The sequence below is a fragment of the Pongo pygmaeus genome, chromosome 20 (assembly GCF_028885625.2).
Source record: "Pongo pygmaeus isolate AG05252 chromosome 20, NHGRI_mPonPyg2-v2.0_pri, whole genome shotgun sequence".
Classification (NCBI taxonomy): domain Eukaryota; kingdom Metazoa; phylum Chordata; class Mammalia; order Primates; family Hominidae; genus Pongo; species Pongo pygmaeus.
Genome location: NC_072393.2, coordinates 15,332,926 through 15,350,589, shown reverse-complemented (window position 1 = coordinate 15,350,589; position 17,664 = coordinate 15,332,926). Strand labels below are relative to the sequence as shown.

Below are 17,664 nucleotides of genomic sequence, written 5' to 3'. Positions count from 1 at the left end.
CAGCCTGCCTCGACCTTCCAAAGTGTTGGGATTACAGGCGTGAGCCATGCCCGGCTGGTAGTTCTATTTTTAATTTTTTGAGGAAGCTCCATATGATTTTTCATAATGGGTTTACTGATTCATTCACTTATTCTTCCATGCACTATTCAAATCATTCATTCACTCATTCAGATCTGCTGGATAAGATCTTCCAGGGTGTGGGAGCTGGGAATCCGTGGTCTCAAGGAATTTCTCTAGGCGATTCTGATGCATCCGCTGAATTGAATCTGGGCGCAATCTCTCTCTATTTCAGTTCAAGACGCAGTACAGCACGAGGGTGGTAACCAGGACCATGGTGAGGACAGAGAACGGGTCTGAGCCGGGTGCCTCCATGCCTCCTCCATTCTCAGTGGAGAACGGAACCAGCTTCCTGGAAAATGTCACTCGGGCCTTGGGTACCCTGCAGGAGGTGCTGAGCTTTGAGGAGACTGTACCCGTGCCTGGCTCCGCCAATGGCATCAACGCCCTGGGCCTCGTGGTCTTCTCTGTGGCCTTTGGGCTGGTCATTGGTGGCATGAAACACAAGGGCAGAGTCCTCAGGGACTTCTTCGACAGCCTCAATGAGGCTATTATGAGGCTGGTGGGCATCATTATCTGGTGAGTCCTGGTCTGTGCCCACGGGAAGGTGGAGCCAGAGCTGGGAAGTCAGGCTGTGGGGAAGCTGCTGAAGGGCTTGCTGGGGACTTTTGGTCATTCATTTATTCTTCAATGCATTGATTTACTCATTTCCTCATTCATGTATTCATTCATCTATGCATTGGTTAAATCACTGGCCAACTCACTAACTCATTCATTCATTCACACTTTTCTGCAATGATTTGTTCACTTGTTCACTCCCTTGCTTATCTGTTCATTCACAGATAATCACTCTCTTTGTGATTTGCAAGTACACAATACATTGTTTTTAACTATACCTACCATGTTGTCCAATATATCTCTTGAACTTATTTCTCCTGTTTAACTGAAATTTTGTATCCTTGGTCAACATCTCCCCAATCTCCCCTTCCCTGCGAGTCCCTGGTAACCACCATTTTACTCCCTGCTTTTACTCCCTTGCTTATCTGTTCATTCATTCATGTCCTTCTGCAATGATTCATTCATTTCTTTGTTCATCTGTTCATTCACTCATTCTTCTATGCATTGATGCAATCACTCATTCAGTGATTTATTCATCTATACTCATGCTGTTAATTCACTTACCCACTCACCAACTCATTCATTCATGTCTTTCTGGAATGATTTCATCACTAGTTCACTTCCTTGTTCATCTGTTCATTCATTCATTCTTCTATGCATTGGTTAGTTCGTGGAATATCTCACTCTTCATTCATGTCCTCCTGCAATGATTCATTCATTTCTTTGTTCATCTGTTCATCCCCTCATTGCTCTATGCATTGATGAAATCACTCATTCAGTGATTTATTCATCTATACTCATGCTTCAATGCATTGATTTACTCATTTCCTCATTCATTTATTCATTCATCTATGCATTGGTTAAATCACTGGCCAACTCACTAACTCATTCATTCATTCACACTTTTCTGCAATGATTTGTTCACTTGTTCACTCCCTTGCTTATCTGTTCATTCACTCATTCTTCAATACATTGACCAAGCCATTCACTGACATTTATTGAGCTACATTTATTCTTTCATGCATTGGTTTCTGGATTTATTTGGTCACTCATTTATTTATTTTGCAAAATTAATGTATTTCTAATTGACAAATAAAAACTGTATATATTTTCATGTGCAATATAATGTTTTGAAATATCTCTACATTGTGGGATGGTTCAGTTGAGCTAACTAACATAAACGTTACCTCACATGTTTATTTTTTTGTGGTGAGAACACTTAAGATCTAGGCAGGGTGTGGTGGCTCATGCCTATAATCTCAGCACTTTGGGAGGCCAAGGTGGGAGAATCACTTGAGCCCAGAAATTTGAGACCAGCCTGGGCAACATGGCAAGACCACAAAAAATACAAAAAAATTAGCTGGGTGTGGTGGCATGCACCTGTAGTCCCAGCTACTTGGGAGGCTGAGGCAGGAGGACAGATTGAGCCTGGGATGTAGAGGCTGCAGTGAGTTGTGATTGCCTGAGTGACAGAATGAGACTCAGTCTCAAAAAAAAAAAAAAAAAGAAAAGAAAAAAGGGAGAGACCACTTAAAATCTACTCTCTTTGTGATTTGCAAGTACACAATACATTGTTTTTAACTATACCTACCATGTTGTCCAATATATCTCTTGAACTTATTTCTCCTGTTTAACTGAAATTTTGTATCCTTGATCAACATCTCCCCAATCTCCCTTCCCTGTGAGTCCCTGGTAACCACCATTTTACTCCCTGCTTCTGTGAGTTTGATTGTTTAGATTCCACAGATAAGTGAGATCGTGTGGTATTTGTCTTTCTGCGTCTTGGTTATTTCAATTAGCATAATGTCCTCCAGGTTCATCTGTGTTGTCACAAGTGACAGGGATTTATTCATCTCCTATGCATTGGTTAGTTACTATTCATTCATTCATACCTTTCTGCAATGATTTATTCACCCATTCGCTTCCTCATTTATCTCTTCATTCACCAATTTATTCACTTATTCATTCTCATTCTTCTATTGGTTCATTCATTTTCTTATTCATCTATTCATTCTTCCATGCATCAGTTAACTCACTCATTTATGTATTCATTCCCTCATAAATTTATTTAGAAACTCATCCATGCATTAGTTAAATCATTGATGGACTCATCTGTTTATTTACTCAGTTAAGTCATTTATTCATTCTAATTCATTCTTTGACCCACTCATTCATCTATGCATTTGTTATTCTTTCATTCATTTATTCAAGTATTCTCTTCATTCACTTATTTGTTCATGTATTTGTTCACTCAGCTACTAACTTGTTTCATTTGCTTATTTCCTTACTTATTCATCAAGTTGTTAATCCCTTCCTTCCTTCCTTCCATCCTTCCTTCTCTAGATTCCTTTATTACTTCAGAAATATCTTTATTCAGTCAGCAGGCATTTTCCCAGGCAGACTTTGTCTTGACTTCTGGAGTACAGAGATACAGTGCACTCATACCTTGTCCTCAAGGAGCTCACAAAATCTTAGGGGAGACAGACACATTGTAGATCAGTATAACACAAGGTGGTAGGTTCTGTAGTAAAGGAACATTTAAAAAGTGTTGGGAACATGGAGAAGTAAGCAGTGAGTAGAGGGGTACGCAGTGAATGCTTCCTGAAGAGGGAGTCATGAAGAAGGTCACCTGTTAACTGCGTCTTGACAGGTGAGTAGGACTTCAACTGGACAGTGAGAGGGGAGACGTATTTCAGGCATAGAGAAGAGAACATGCAAAGCTTGAAGGTACCTAAGTCGTTTGGAGAATGGTGGGGCGTTCAGGAAGGTGAGAGCATGGGGTAAGTTGGGAGTGGTGGTGGAAGATATTAACAAGGCTGTCAGATCCCAAATGGGAGAATACTTTGTACATCATCCCAAACAATTGGAAAGTTGTATAGTGTTATATGTAAAATGTTTATTTAGAAACAGAATGCTTGTTCCCCAGTGCCATAAAGAAATAGCACTCGAACATAAATTTAATTATCTCAGCAAGGCAATTTTTACTTCTGCAGAAAGGGTGTTCATCACAGATGGAACAATGACAAGAGCACACCTGAACAAAGGAGGGAAGAAGCAATTTTTATCCCTTATGCAGTTTGTCCCTGCTACTGTGTCCTGTCTCCATTGGCTGGAGCCAGACCTTACAATCTAAACTAAAACCCGACTGGCTAATAATTTAAAACTTTTCTAAATAGGTAAAAGCAATGGAAAACAGAGGAAAAGAGGAAGTTGCTTACAAGAGGACTTAGAAAAGTAATAACATTCCCAAATAAGGAAGGGGTATAGGCTGCAAGTTGGGACATGCCTGTGAGCACGTCCAGCACAGATATCTTGGTTAAAGTACAAGGATGTAGAATGTACTATGTGCTTGTGAGCGTGTCTAACACCTACATAGGATAGGGCTTAACAAAGAGTTATTAGCATAAAGTAAGGAGGCTTGAAGGAAGTTAGTCTTTAAAAGAAACTATTTTTAACACTTAAGATTTATTCTTTAACAAGAAGGGAAACTTTGAAGACGAACTTCTACTTTCTTCATATAAGGAACTTGAGGCCAAGTTGAGGGCCTGGAAAAGCATCTGAAAGGAATGGGAGTGGGGAGCTTATTAAGGATAAACAGAGTTAACAAGGAATACTGAAGGCTCAGCTGAATTGGGAACAATGAATTTATAGCGGTGTCATTGGCATGATTGGGTGAAATGTCCAGATGTGCCAGGTGGCTGAGTGTAGGGGGTAAGAAATCATGCACAATGAATCTTGGGCTGAGGAATTTTGCAGGGGATGAGGTGGAAGGATGGAGGTGAGGAAGTTGAGAGAGGGATTACTCAGAGTAAGCATAGAGGTGGATCTAGTCATGTTGACTTGGAGAAGACTCAACTACTCCCCAGGGCTAACTCTGAGCCCAGTTTGGAGAACACAGATGTGACTGGAGAAGTCCCTTGCATCCTCATTTTTGACTCAAGCTATTGTACCACCTTCCCAAGAGGTCCCCACCTCCTCCAACACATCCACGATGAATGTGAGCCAAAGTAGATACCAATTTTTTTTTTTTTTTGAGATGGGGTCTGGCTCTGTCACCCAAGCTGGAATGCAGTGATGCGATCTCAGCTCACTGCAACTTCTGCCTCCTGGGTTCAAGTGATTCTTCTGCCTCAGCCTCCCGAGTAGCTGGGACTAAGGTGTGCACTACCACACCCAACTAATTTTTGTATTTTTAATAGAGATGGGGTTTCACCATGTTGGCCAGGCTGGTCTCGAACTCTTGAACTCAAGTGATCTGCCCTCCTCGGCCTCCCAAAGTGCTGGGATTATAGGCATGAGCCACCACGCCTGGCCATAGACTTCAATTTCTAAAGAAAGAGGAGTAGCCATTGAAGCCTAGAAATGAGATGATGGTGCCAATGGCAGAAACTCACACGATTGACCAGTGGGCTGGATTATGGGGGGAAACAGGTGAACCCCTGATGAACTTGCTTCTTTCATCTTCTTTATTCTCCTTTTTACTCAATACTCCAGCTACATTGGTCTTCTCTCTGGTCCTCCAGCACTCCTAGTGCATGCCCATCTCAGAGTCTTTGCATTGTGCCTGCAATGATTTCTTCCAGATACACAGGGTACCTTCTCATCATGCAAGTCTCAGCTTAAATGTCACCTCTTCAGAAAAGCCCTCTCTGACCATCTGCTCAGAAGCAGTCCCATCCAGTGACTCTCCTTTGCTGTTATCACCACTTGAAGTTTGCAATTAGTGCATTTCTATGTGTACCTCCTGCTCTCCCCATTAGAATGTGTCTTAGTTCATGTCAGCTGCTGTAACAAAAATACCATAGACATCGTGGCTTAAAGAACAAAAATGTATTTCGCACAGCTCTGGAGGGTGGGAAGTCTAAGTTCAAGGCACCCACAGATTCCATGTCTGGTGAGGGCTGTCTTCGGGTTCATGGAAGGCGTCTTCTTGCTGTGTCTTCGAATGACAGAAGGATGGAGGGAGCCCTCTGGTGTGTCTTTTATATGGGCACTAATTCCATTCATGATGGCTCCACCCTCATGACCTAATCACCTCCCAATACTATTCCATTGGGGGTTAGGATCTCAACATATGAATTTGGTTGGAGGGAGGAGGGGACATAAACATTTAGTCCATAACAGAATGTAAGTGCCATGAGGACAGGAGCCATGTGCCTGGTACTCAGTAGGTACTCAGTCAATATCTGTGGAATGAATGAATACATCGGTGATTTTGATAGGACAAGTGGTTTGAGAGGGAAATGCTTAGGCTGGTGAATGAGTGATAACAGGCACTGATAGGGAAGAGAATAGGGGCATACACGTTTCAAATGTGGAACAAAGTTGGGGTCAGAAGATAAGGGAAGCTTAGAAGGCCAGAGACAGGGAATGTCTTGGCAATGTCTAAGGAAGGAAACTGAAGGTAGTGATTATTTGGGGCAGGATTGAGAGGGCTTGAATGGGGAGTAGATACAGGAGAGACCTGAAAGGTTGTATAACCCGGAGTTGTAGGAACTTTTCTACCATGGTGGGGAGATGTGGAAGAGCAGGAGGAGGAGGAGATGGGCTTCATTCATGGGGCCCGGTGGCATTCATTAGTGTACGGGGAAGACTGGGATGGAGTAGGGTGCTGTATCGTGGGTACTGTGTGGCTCCAGGGCCCTATATGGGCAAAGCCTTGGGGATGCCACCTTCAGACCTGCAAGGGAGGTCAGGAGGGAGCCCTGACAGGTATGTGGCTCCCTCACACAGGTATGCACCTGTGGGCATCCTGTTCCTGATTGCTGGGAAGATTCTGGAGATGGAAGACATGGCCGTCCTGGGGGGTCAGCTGGGCATGTACACCCTGACCGTCATCGTGGGCCTGTTCCTCCATGCCGGCATTGTCCTTCCCCTCATCTACTTCCTCGTCACTCACCGGAACCCCTTCCCCTTCATTGGGGGCATGCTACAAGCCCTCATCACCGCTATGGGCACGTCTTCCAGGTATGGCCTTGCTCCCCACCCCAGCACCATTCCTGGTTGCACTTCTTGTCCTTCATGTCCTCTCCTACGGCATCTGCCCTCTCTGTTCCTTAAACACCTCTTCTGAGTCATCCAATCATGTCCAGGGCTCATAATGTCAACACCTGGGGGCCAGTCATTGTCCTGGGCTGGCTCTCCTGGTCTCCTTTTCTCCTTTCCTGTTTTTTAACTTTCTGTGGAGGAGAACCAGGTGCCAATTTTGAGGTTAAGAGGGAAGATTCCAGCATGCCCCATGAGCTCAGTCGTTTCCTAGCTCAGAGTGTGTCATCTCCACTTTTGAGATGGTGTCTGGGAGATATCTTGGCTGCTGCTTCTTCCTTCTCCTCCTCCTTCTTCTTCCCCTTCATCCTCTTCCTCCTTTTTCTTCTTCCTCCTCTTCCTCCTCCTCTTCTTCTTTTGTAGCTTTAGGGGATTAATTAAGAGCATCATCCCAATTCAAAAACAAATTTGAAAAGTAGCACAACAGCCAAAAAGATGGAAGAATTTTTTTTCTTTTTTTTTGAGACAGAGTCTCACTCTGTCACCCAGGCTGGAGTGCAGTGGTGTGATCTTGGCTCACTGCAAGCTCTGCCTCTTAGGTTCAAGTGATTCTCCTGCCTCAGCCTCCCAAGTAGCTGGGATTACAGGTGTGCACCACCACACCTGGCTAATTTTTGTATTTTTAGTAGAGATGGGGTTTTGCCATGTTGGCCAGGCTGGTCTCGAACACCTGGCCTCATGTGATCCACCCACCTTGGCCTCTCAAAGTGCTGGGATTACATGTGTAAGCCACCACGCCTGGCCAAAAATATCTTTTTTTTCTTTTTCTTTTTCGTTTGACATGAGGCCTCACTCTATCACCCAGGTAGAGTGCAGTGGTGTGATCTCCACTCACTGCAACCTCCACCTCCCAGGCTCAAGTGATCCTCCCACCTCAGCCTCCCAAGTAGCTGGAATCACAGGTGCGTGATTCCAGTCCTCCCGGCTAATTTTTTAGCCCTCCCGGCTAAGTTTTTTTTTTTTTTTTTTGGTAGAGACGGGGTTTTGCCACGTTGGCCAGGCTTGTCTTGAACTCCTGAGCTCAAGTGATCTGCCCGTCTCGCTCTCCCAAAGTGCTGTGATTACAGGCACGAACCACTGCACCTGGTCAAAAATATAATTTTTAAAATTGCCCATAACGCTGGTCAGGGAATGTACCTCTTGGCCTATGGCTATGTGACACTGATGTCACTGTATCCTAGAATTAAACTCACATAGTCACCGCTGAGTTGGACACCCAGAGACTCACTTATGAGTCCAGGATTCCAACCGTATGATGTAAAGCTGACCACAGAACACACGCCTTGTGGACAGACTTGCCCCAAATGAGATGCCCACTTCTTTGACTAAACTCACCAACCAATTAGGTCACTTTTCTCTGATAAGACATGGCGGGTAGATGGATAGAGAAAGTTAGCACAGCTGAGGTCAATGCTGGTGCAAACAGGGGAATCTGGAATAGGGGCCTTCCCTGAAGTCAGCAGACCTTTGGTCCTGTCCTTTCTGGAAATGGATAGGTAGAACAAACTAGTGCCATAAACTAGTGTGTAGTCATTGGCCTTAGCTATTGGCTTTAAGTGGGTCAAGAGATCTTCAGCTTGGGAGACTCTCATTGCTGTTTTCTTCCTGTATCATGAAGAGTTGCTCCTTTCCTTTGTACAGTTATCAGCCTCTGAAATGTTATACTCTTGTCTTCTGCCTCTTGCGGAGCCCCCAACTGGCCTGCTCAATGTTCTCAAGGGGAGCGCTCCTTGGGCTCATTTCTGCCCAGGCCACGCTCAGCCCATGCCCTGCTCTGAGCCCCGCCCTTCCGGGCCACACCCAGCCCATGCCCTGCTCTGAGCCTCGCCCTTCCGGGCCACGCCCTATTCTCAGCTCTTCCTTACCTGGCCACGTCCTGCTCTGAGCCCCGCCTCACCTACTCCTCCCCTGTTCTCAGCCCCGCCCATGTGACCCAGCCCTACCCATTCTCAGCAGTGCCCCACTAGGTCACGCCCCATTCTCTGCCCTGCCCCTCTAGGCCACACCCTGTTCCCAGCCCCGCCCCCACCAGGCCACGCCCCGTCCTCAGCTCTGGGCTCTTTCCCCCAGCTCGGCAACGCTGCCCATCACCTTCCGCTGCCTGGAGGAGGGCCTGGGTGTGGACCGCCGCATCACCAGGTTCGTCCTGCCTGTGGGCGCCACGGTCAACATGGATGGCACTGCCCTCTACGAGGCCCTGGCTGCCATCTTCATTGCTCAAGTTAACAACTACGAGCTCAACCTGGGTCAGATCACAACCATCAGGTGAGAGGGCTTGAGTAGGACCTGCCAGCAGGTGAGACTTAAGCGGTCATCAGCTTGGCTGGGAGGGTTGGGGAGGGAGGAGGGGGCCACAGCTGGAGCTCAGAGGAGCCCACGGATGTTCGAAGGGGGATGTGGGAAGAGCCCAATGCCAGATGAGGTAGGTGAAAGGTAAAGTTGCCACCTGAGGCTGTCAGGAGCTGCCAAGACGTTCCTGTCAGTTTCCCTCTCACGTGGGAGATCCATTTGTCCGGTGTTTTCCAAAGCATGGCTGGTGCATCCTGATAACCCGAGGTTCTTGTATATAGATTCTTATATTTGTAGGCTCTATACATTTATTTATTCCTGTATTTATAGGTCCCATCATCCAGTGGTTCCAACTTAGTCATTATAAAAATAACAGTGAACATTGTCATCTCCTTCAGGTCTTCGGCGTTACTTTTTCAGGGAAGCCCTGTTTAAAATGGCATATCGGGTCTTGCTAAGGAGGCACTGTTTCCCCATGTAGTACCATCTCCATATAGTATGAATTTTAGTTACTCATTTTGTTTATTGCCTGCTTCCCATACTAGAATGTAAGCTCTGTCGGGCGTGGTGGCTCACACCTGTAATTCCGGCACTTTGGGAGGCCGAGGTGGGTGGATCACTTGAGGTCAGGGGTTCGAGACCAGCCTGGCCAACATGGTGAAACCCCATCTCTACTAAAAATTAACCAGGCGTTGTGGCATGTGCCTGTGGTCCCAGCTACTCAGGAGGTTAAGGTGGGATTGAGTAGTGAGTTGCAGTGAGCTGAGATAACACCACTGCACTTCAGCCTTGGAGAGAGAGAGGAGGCGAGGCTGGGCGACGTGAGGCGAGGAGGGGAGGGGCGGGGCGAGGAGGGGAGGGGCGGGGCGAGGAGGGGAGGGGCGGGGCGAGGAGGGGAGGGGTGGCGGGGGCGGGTGAGGAGCGAGGCGAGGCGAGGCGAGGCATCAAGCAGTATTTTTCTCTCTGTGTCTGGCTTGGGTATTTAATTTAAAATGCCTTGGGGAGCCGGTGTCTTCCCTTCTCTCTGTCCTTTTCCTCTCTCTTCCTCATCGCCTTCTTCCCTCCACCTGCTCCCCATGTTTTCCCTCCCCCTGCAGCATCACGGCCACAGCAGCCAGTGTTGGGGCTGCTGGCATCCCCCAGGCGGGTCTGGTCACCATGGTGATTGTGCTCACGTCGGTCGGCTTGCCCACGGAAGATATCACGCTCATCATCGCCGTGGACTGGTTCCTGTGAGTGTTCTCCAGGCTGGACCTTGGTGCTCCCACTTCTGCACACACTGCTTTCCCCTGCAACGTCCTCAACCTGTGGACTTTCATTCCAGCAAAGATGCAGTGGTCCAGAATTTTTAAGTGAAAAGGAGGCGTTGGAGAGGCCTCCAATCCATGGCCTCTGGACCCCAAATCCCACAGTTATCTTTGGGAAGTAGGGTTGGAGACAAGCAATGGGGGCTTTACCTATCAGTCGGAAAAACTCCTCTTTTACCTGTTTTATGTAGAAGTCACCAAAAGGTGATCCAGGCCGGGTGCGGTGTCTTTACTAAAAATACAAACAAACAAACAAACAAACAAAAAACAAAATTAGCTGGGCGTGGTGGCACGTGCCTGTAATCCCAGCTGCTCAGGAGGCTGAGGCAGGAGAATCGCTTGAACCTGGGAGGTTGAGGTAGCAGTGAGATGAGATTGCCTCCCGGGTTCACACCATTCTTCTGCCTCAGCCTCCCAAGTAGCTGGGATTACAGGTGCCCGCCACCATGCCTGGCTAATTTTTTGTTTTTTTGTATTTTAAGTAGAGACGGGGTTTCACCATGTTAGCCAGGATGGTCTCGATCTGCTGACCTCATGATCCACCTGCCTCGGCCTCGCAAAGTGCTGGGATTTGTTATTTATTTATTTTTTTATTTTTTGAGATTACATTTTGCTGTGTTGCCTGGGCTGGCCTTGAACTCCTTAGCTTAAGCAATCCTCTTGCTTCAGCCTCCCAAGTAGTTGGGACTACAGGTGTGAGCTGCTACTCCCAGCTGCAAATATATATTTTAATCTCAATTTTTAAAAACAGGAGGTTTACAGGTAGGACACAGTGACATGTGCCTGTAATCCCAGCACTTTGGGAGGCCAAAGCAGGTGGATTGCTTGAGTTCAGGAGTTCAAGACCAGCCTGGGCAACATGGCAAATCCCGCCTCTACAAAAAATACAAAAATTAGCTGGGTGTGGTGGCGCACCTGTAGTCTCAGCTGCTTGGGAGGCTGAGGTGGGAGGAACTCTTGAACCTGGGAGGTTGAGGCTGCAGTGAGCCAAGGTCACATGACTGCACTCCAGCCTGTGTGACAGAGCAACACTCTGTTTCAAAAACACAAAAACAGGCCGGGTGTGGTGGCTCATGCCTGTAATCCCAGCACTTTGGGAGGCCGAGGTGGGCAGATCACCTGAGGTCAGGAGTTCAAGACCAGCCTGGCCAACATGGTGAAACCCCATCTCTACTAAAAATACCAAAAATTAGCCGGGCCTAGTGGTGGGCGCCTATAATCTCAGCTACTCAGGAGGCTGAGACAGGAGAATCACTTGAACCTGGGAGGTGGAGGTTGCAGTGAGCCGAGATCGCACCACTGCACTCCAGCCTGGGCAACAGGAGTGAAACACCATCTCAAAAAACAAAAACAAAAACAAAAACCAGCAACAACAACAAAACCAGGAGGTTTACATTAAAGGAAGCCTGGACTTTCATTCCCACATGGGAGCTGTCAGCTGAGCCTGAGTTCCAATTTTATAATCTTCAGCCTGCCCTAGTCTACACCTGTATTGACTCAGGCCTGCCCTGGTTTACCATTCCGGATTCTATGTGCTTTGCAGTTCATAACCCTTAATTATCTGTATCAGATGTTCATTTTTTTCTTTTCTTTTTTTTTGAGACAGGGTCTCGCTCTGTCACCCAAGCTGGAGTGCAGTGGCTCAATCTCAGCTCACTGCAACCTCTGCCTCCCAGGTTCAAGTGATTCTCCTGCCTCAGCCTCACGAGTAGCTGGGATTACAGGCACATGCCGCCATGCCCGGCTAATTTTTTTTTTATTTTTATTTTTAGTAGAGACAGGGTTTCACTATGTTGGTCAGGCTGGTCTCCAACTCCTGACCTTGTGATCTGCCCACCTTGTGCTGGGATTACAAGCATGAGCCACCACGCCCAGCCTCATTTTCTTTTTTTTGAGAGACAGGGTCTTGTTCTGTCATCTAGGCTGGAGTGGAGTGGCATGATCATAGCTCACTGCAGCCTTGACGTTCTGGGCTCAAGTGACCCTCCCATCTCAGCCTCCCAAGTAGCTTGGACTACAGGCACATGCTACCATCCCAGGCCATGTTTTAAAGTTATTCTATTTAGAGATGGGGTCTTGCTGTGTTGCCCAGGCTGGTCTTGGACTCCTGGTCTCAAGCAATTCTTCTGCCTATCAGCCTTCCAAAGTGCTGGGATCATATCTTTTTTAATGATATGATCTTTTTTCTTTAAACCACACCTGGCCTCATTTTTAAAAAAATATCACATCTAAGATCAAACATGAACATCTCAGAGCTGGTCCATCCTGTTTGTTAGTAGGAGAAACAGGACAGAGAGGGGGAAGAACCTGCTTGGGGACATGTGGTCATGGATCGTACTGGAATGGGAGCCCTCTGACTCCCTGGCACAGGGACCCCACTCTGCTGCACCCTCTTTCTGTGAAGCTTTTCAAGCCCCCATTAATGGCAGCTTCTTTTTCCCCTGTACCAGTGACCGGCTTCGCACAATGACCAACGTACTGGGGGACTCAATTGGAGCAGCCGTCATCGAGCACTTGTCTCAGCGGGAGCTGGAGCTTCAGGAAGCTGAGCTCACCCTCCCCAGCCTGGGGAAACCCTACAAGTCCCTCATGGCACAGGAGAAGGGGGCATCCCGGGGACGGGGAGGCAACGAGAGTGCTATGTGAGGGGCCTCCAGCTCTGCCCCCCAGAGAGGAGGGAAGGGGGCTGGGGAGGGGAGCCCTGGGGACACATCTGTCACCCAACTGACCATGGGCTGAACACACGTTCTGCTTGACTCATTTAGGGGGGAGGGAAAAGTGAAATAAAGGAGCAGGAATGAAAGGTATATAAGGTCTCTGTTTCTCTCTGAGCACATGCTGAGGGCTTGAAGGACGGCGTGAGCAAGGGAGGGGAAGAAACATTTCTCCTAGGTTTGGGGAGAAGGGAAGCTTCAGCTTTAACAAGAAGAGTGGTCAACTCATGTTTCTTACATTCTCAAAGAGTGGCGGAAGAAGAAGGTAAAGAAAAACCATTATTTCTCCTGATAAAACGGTATCCATGGTCTCTGTGTCAGGGGTCCCCCAAGACCACCTTTAGGTTCAGCAATTCACTAGAAAGGCCCATAGAGTTCAGGGCCGGGCGTGGTGGCTCCCGCCTGTAATCCCAGCACTTTGGAAGGCTGAGGCAGGCAGATCATGAGGTCAGGAGATCGAGACCAGCCTGGCCAACATGGTGAAACCCAGTCTCTACTAGAATACAAAAAATTAGCCCGGCGTGGTGGCAGGCGCCTGTAGTCCCAGCTACTCAGGAGGCTGAGGCAGGAGAATCACTTGAACCCGGGAGGCGGAGGCTGCAGTGAGCTGAGATTGGCGCCACTGCACTCCAGCCTGGCAACAGAGCGAGACTCCGTTTCAAGAGAAAAAAAAAAAAAAGAAAGACTCATAGAATTCAAGACAGACGTGGTGATTCACACCTACAATCCCAGCACTTTCAGAGGCCAAGGCAGGAGGATTGCTTGAGTCCAGGAGTTTGAAACTAGCCGGGGCAAAATGGCAAAACCCATCTCTACTAAAAATACAAAAACTAGCCAAGTGCGGTAGTGGGCACCTGTAGTCCCAGCTATTCGGGAGGTTGAAGTGGGTTGAGCCTCGCAGGCAGAGGTTACAGTGAGCCGAGATAGCACCCCCGCACTCCAGCCTGGGCAACAGAGGGAGACCCTGTCTCAAAAAAAAAAATTTTTTTAATTAAATTAAACGACTCGTAGAACTCAGAAAAGCTATCATACTCACAGTTATGGTTTATTACAGTGAAGGGTACAGATTAAAATCAGAAAAAGCAAAAGGTGCATGGGACAGAGTCCAGGAGAGACCAAATGTGAGTTTTCAGTTCAGTAGAAATGCCCCTCGCAGGGCCGTTTTCAGTTCAGTAGAAAGCTATTATATGTCCCAGTAATGACAGATATATATATATGTGTATATATATATGTATATATGTGTATATATGTATATATGTGTGTATATATGTATATATGTGTATATATGTATATATGTGTATATATGTATATATGTATATATGTGTGTATATGTATATATGTATATATGTATATATATGTGTATATATGTATATATGTGTATATATATGTGTATATATGTATATATGTGTATATATGTATATATGTGTATATATGTGTATATATGTGTATATATGTATATATATGTGTATATATGTATATATGTGTATATATGTATATATATGTGTGTATATATGTGTGTGTATATATATATGTGTGTGTATATATATATATATACATTTTTTTTTTTTCCAGACAGAGTCTCTTTCTGTCACCCAGGCTGGAGTACAGCGGCACTTCACCTCCTAGGTTCAAGCGATTCTCCTGCCTCAGTCTCCTGAGTAGCTGAGATTACAGGTGCCCACCACCATGCCCGGCTAATTTTTGTATTTGTAGTAGAGACGGGGGTTTTGCCATGTTGGTCAGGCTGGTCTCACACTCTTGACCTCAAGTGATCCGCAGGCTCTGGCCTCCCAAATTGCTGGGATTACAGGCGGATCACCTGAGGTCAGGAGTTTGAGACCAGCCTGGCCAACATGGTGAAACCCTGTCTCTACTAAAAATACAAAAATTAGCTGGGTGTGGTGGTGGCTGCCTGTAATCCCAGCTACTCAGGAGGCTGAGACAGGAAGAATCGCTTGAACCCAGGAGGTGGAGGTTGCAGTGGGCCGAGATTGTGCCACTGCACTCCTGCCTGAGCTACAGAGCCAGACCCCATCTCAAAAAAAAAAAAGATAAATAAATAAAACCAAACATAACAACAACAACAATAAAAAAACGACTTTTGGACTGTTTTGTAATAATGGGTAGCTTAAAACAAATACATTGTACAGCTGTACAGAAATGTTTTTTCTTTATATTCTTATTCTATATGTTTTTTTTTTCTGTTTAAAAAATTTGTAACATACGCATTAACCTAGGCCTCCACAGGGTCAGGATCATCAGTATTACTGTCTTCTACCTCCACATCTTGTCCCACTGGAAGGTCTTCAGGGGCAGTACCACACACGGAGGTGCCATCTCCTGTATTAACAATGCCTTCTTTTAGAATATCTTCTGAAGGACATGCTTGAGGCCATTTTATGGTTAACTTTTTCTTTTAATAAGTAGAAGGAGTAACCTTTAAAATAGTGATAAAAAAGTATAATATAGTAAGTACACACATCAGTAACATAGTCATTTATTTTCATTGTCAAGTATTCTGCACTATACATAATTGTATGTGCTTGCCTTTTATATAGCAGGTGGAACAGTAGATTTGTTGACACAAACGTGTGAGTAATGTGTTGCATTCTGAAGTACAGTGACTATGAAGTCATTAGGCTGTAGAAAGTTTTCAGCTCCGGGCCGGGTGCAGTGGCTCACGCCTGTAATCCCAGCACTTTGGGAGGCCAAGGCAGGTGGATCACTAGCTCAAGAGTTGGAGAGCAGGCTGGCCAACATGGTGAAACCTCGTCTCTACTCAGAATACAAAAATTAGCCAAGCATGGTGGTGGGCGCCTGTAATCCCAGCTACTCAGGAGGCTGAGGAAAGAGAATTGCTTGAACCCAGGAGGCGGAGGTTGCAGTGAGCTGGGATTACGCCACTGCACTCCAGCCTGGGCGACAGAGCAAGACTCCATCTCGAAAAAAGAAAAAAAAAAAAAAAAAAAAGAAAAGAAAATTTTCAGCTCCATTATAATCTTATGGGTTTACCATAATATATGTGGTCTGTCGTAGGCCAAAACATTATGTGGGGCATGACTGTATACCAATGCTGCTGGATAATAAAAAACAAATTCAGTAAAATAAGAAGCTACTATATTATAGAAGTGACATTAAAATCAATGAGGGGGCCGGCCGTGGTGGCTCTCGCCTGTAATCCCAGCACTTTTTGGGAGGCTGAGGCGGGTGGATCACCCGAGGTCAGGAGTTAGAGACCAGACTGGCCAACATGGTGAAACCCCATCTTTACTAAAAATACAACAATTAGCTGAGTGTGGTGGCGGGAGCCTGTAATCCCAGCTACTTGGGAGGCTGAGGCAGGAGAATCACTTGAACCCGGGAGGCAGAAGTTGCAGTGAGCTGAGATTGCACCATTGCACTCTAGCCTGGGTGACAAGAGTGAAACTCCATCTCAAAAAAAAAAAGAAAAAAAAAGAAAAAGAAAAAAAATAAATTTTTTGATTGAGGGAAAGAAGGACGTTAAAAATGGTACTTGGATAATTGGTTATTAATTGGGGAGCAAAATCAACTTAAATTCCTATCTTAACATCAACCACCATAATAGAATGAAGTTGGAGGAAAAATGTCAAATAGCAGCAGAATTCTAGAAAAAAAGATAGATTAACCCTCTGAGCAGAAATCCAGATGGAAGAAAGAGAAAAGAAGAGAACTGAGAAGATAACTGATGGACTCAAACATATTGAACAGCTGCAGGTAAAACAATAACGATAATAAAAGATGAATGGAAAGCTGTGGAAATATTTAATAAATGCATACATAAAAGAGATGTCTTTTATACACTCTCATGTTTGTTTCAGCACTACTCACAATAGCTAAGATTTGGAATCAAACTAAGTGTTCATCAACAGATGAATGGATAAAGAAAATGTGTTACATATACACAATGGAGCACTATTCAGTCGTAAAAATTAATGAGAGAGCCTATCATTTACAACAACATGGGTGAAACTGGAGGACATTATATTAAATGAAATAAGCTAGGCAGCCAGGCGTGGTGGCTCACGCCTATAATCCCAGCACTTTGGGAGGCTGAGGTGGGCAGATCACCTGAGGTCAGGAGTTCAAGACCAGCCTGGCCAACATGATGAAACCTGGTCTCTACGAAAAATAAAAAAATTAGCCGGACGTGGTGGTGGCTGCCTGTAATCCCAGCTACTCGGGAGGCTGAGGCAGGAAGAATGGCTTGAACCCGGGAGGTGGAGGTTGCAGTGAGCCGAGATCGCACCATTGCACTCCAGCCTGGGTGTCAAGAGCAAAAATTTGTCTCCAAAACAAAAACAAAAACAAAACAACAACAACAAAAGAAATAAGCCAGGCAAGGAAAAACACATTACATGTTCTCACTTGTATGTGGGAGCTGAAAAAACTGAACTCGTGGAAACAGAGTAGAATGATGGTTACCAGAAGCTAGGAAAGGTAGTAAGGAGGGAGGACAAAGAAGGGATAGTTAATGGGTACAAAAATACAGTTAGAAGGAATAAAATCTAGTATTTGGTAGCACAACAGGGTGACTATAGTTAAAAATAATTTATTGTATATTTCAAAATAACTAAAAAAGTGGAATTGGAATGTTTATAACACAAAGAAATGAT

The 17,664-nt window shown here is 45.7% G+C and overlaps 1 protein-coding gene across 3 annotated transcripts in view; it reads left to right on the top strand.

Moving 5' to 3' along the window:
- The window catches only part of SLC1A6 (solute carrier family 1 member 6), a 30,406-nt gene extending 17,284 nt beyond the window's left edge, over positions 1 to 13,122 (top strand). For 2 of the 3 annotated variants that reach the window (XM_054463040.2, XM_054463041.2), the window contains exons 6-10: positions 293 to 636; positions 6,409 to 6,642; positions 8,791 to 8,985; positions 10,107 to 10,241; positions 12,767 to 13,114. In XM_054463040.2, the coding sequence (XP_054319015.1) occupies positions 293 to 636; positions 6,409 to 6,642; positions 8,791 to 8,985; positions 10,107 to 10,241; positions 12,767 to 12,962 (1,104 nt within the window). In that variant the 3' untranslated portion in view covers positions 12,963 to 13,114. Of the gene's footprint in view, positions 1 to 292; positions 637 to 6,408; positions 6,643 to 8,790; positions 8,986 to 10,106; positions 10,242 to 12,766 lie in introns of all 3 variants that reach the window. The other variant, XM_054463039.2, reaches the window with a different exon arrangement.
- Positions 13,123 to 17,664: the final 4,542 nt, after the last annotated feature.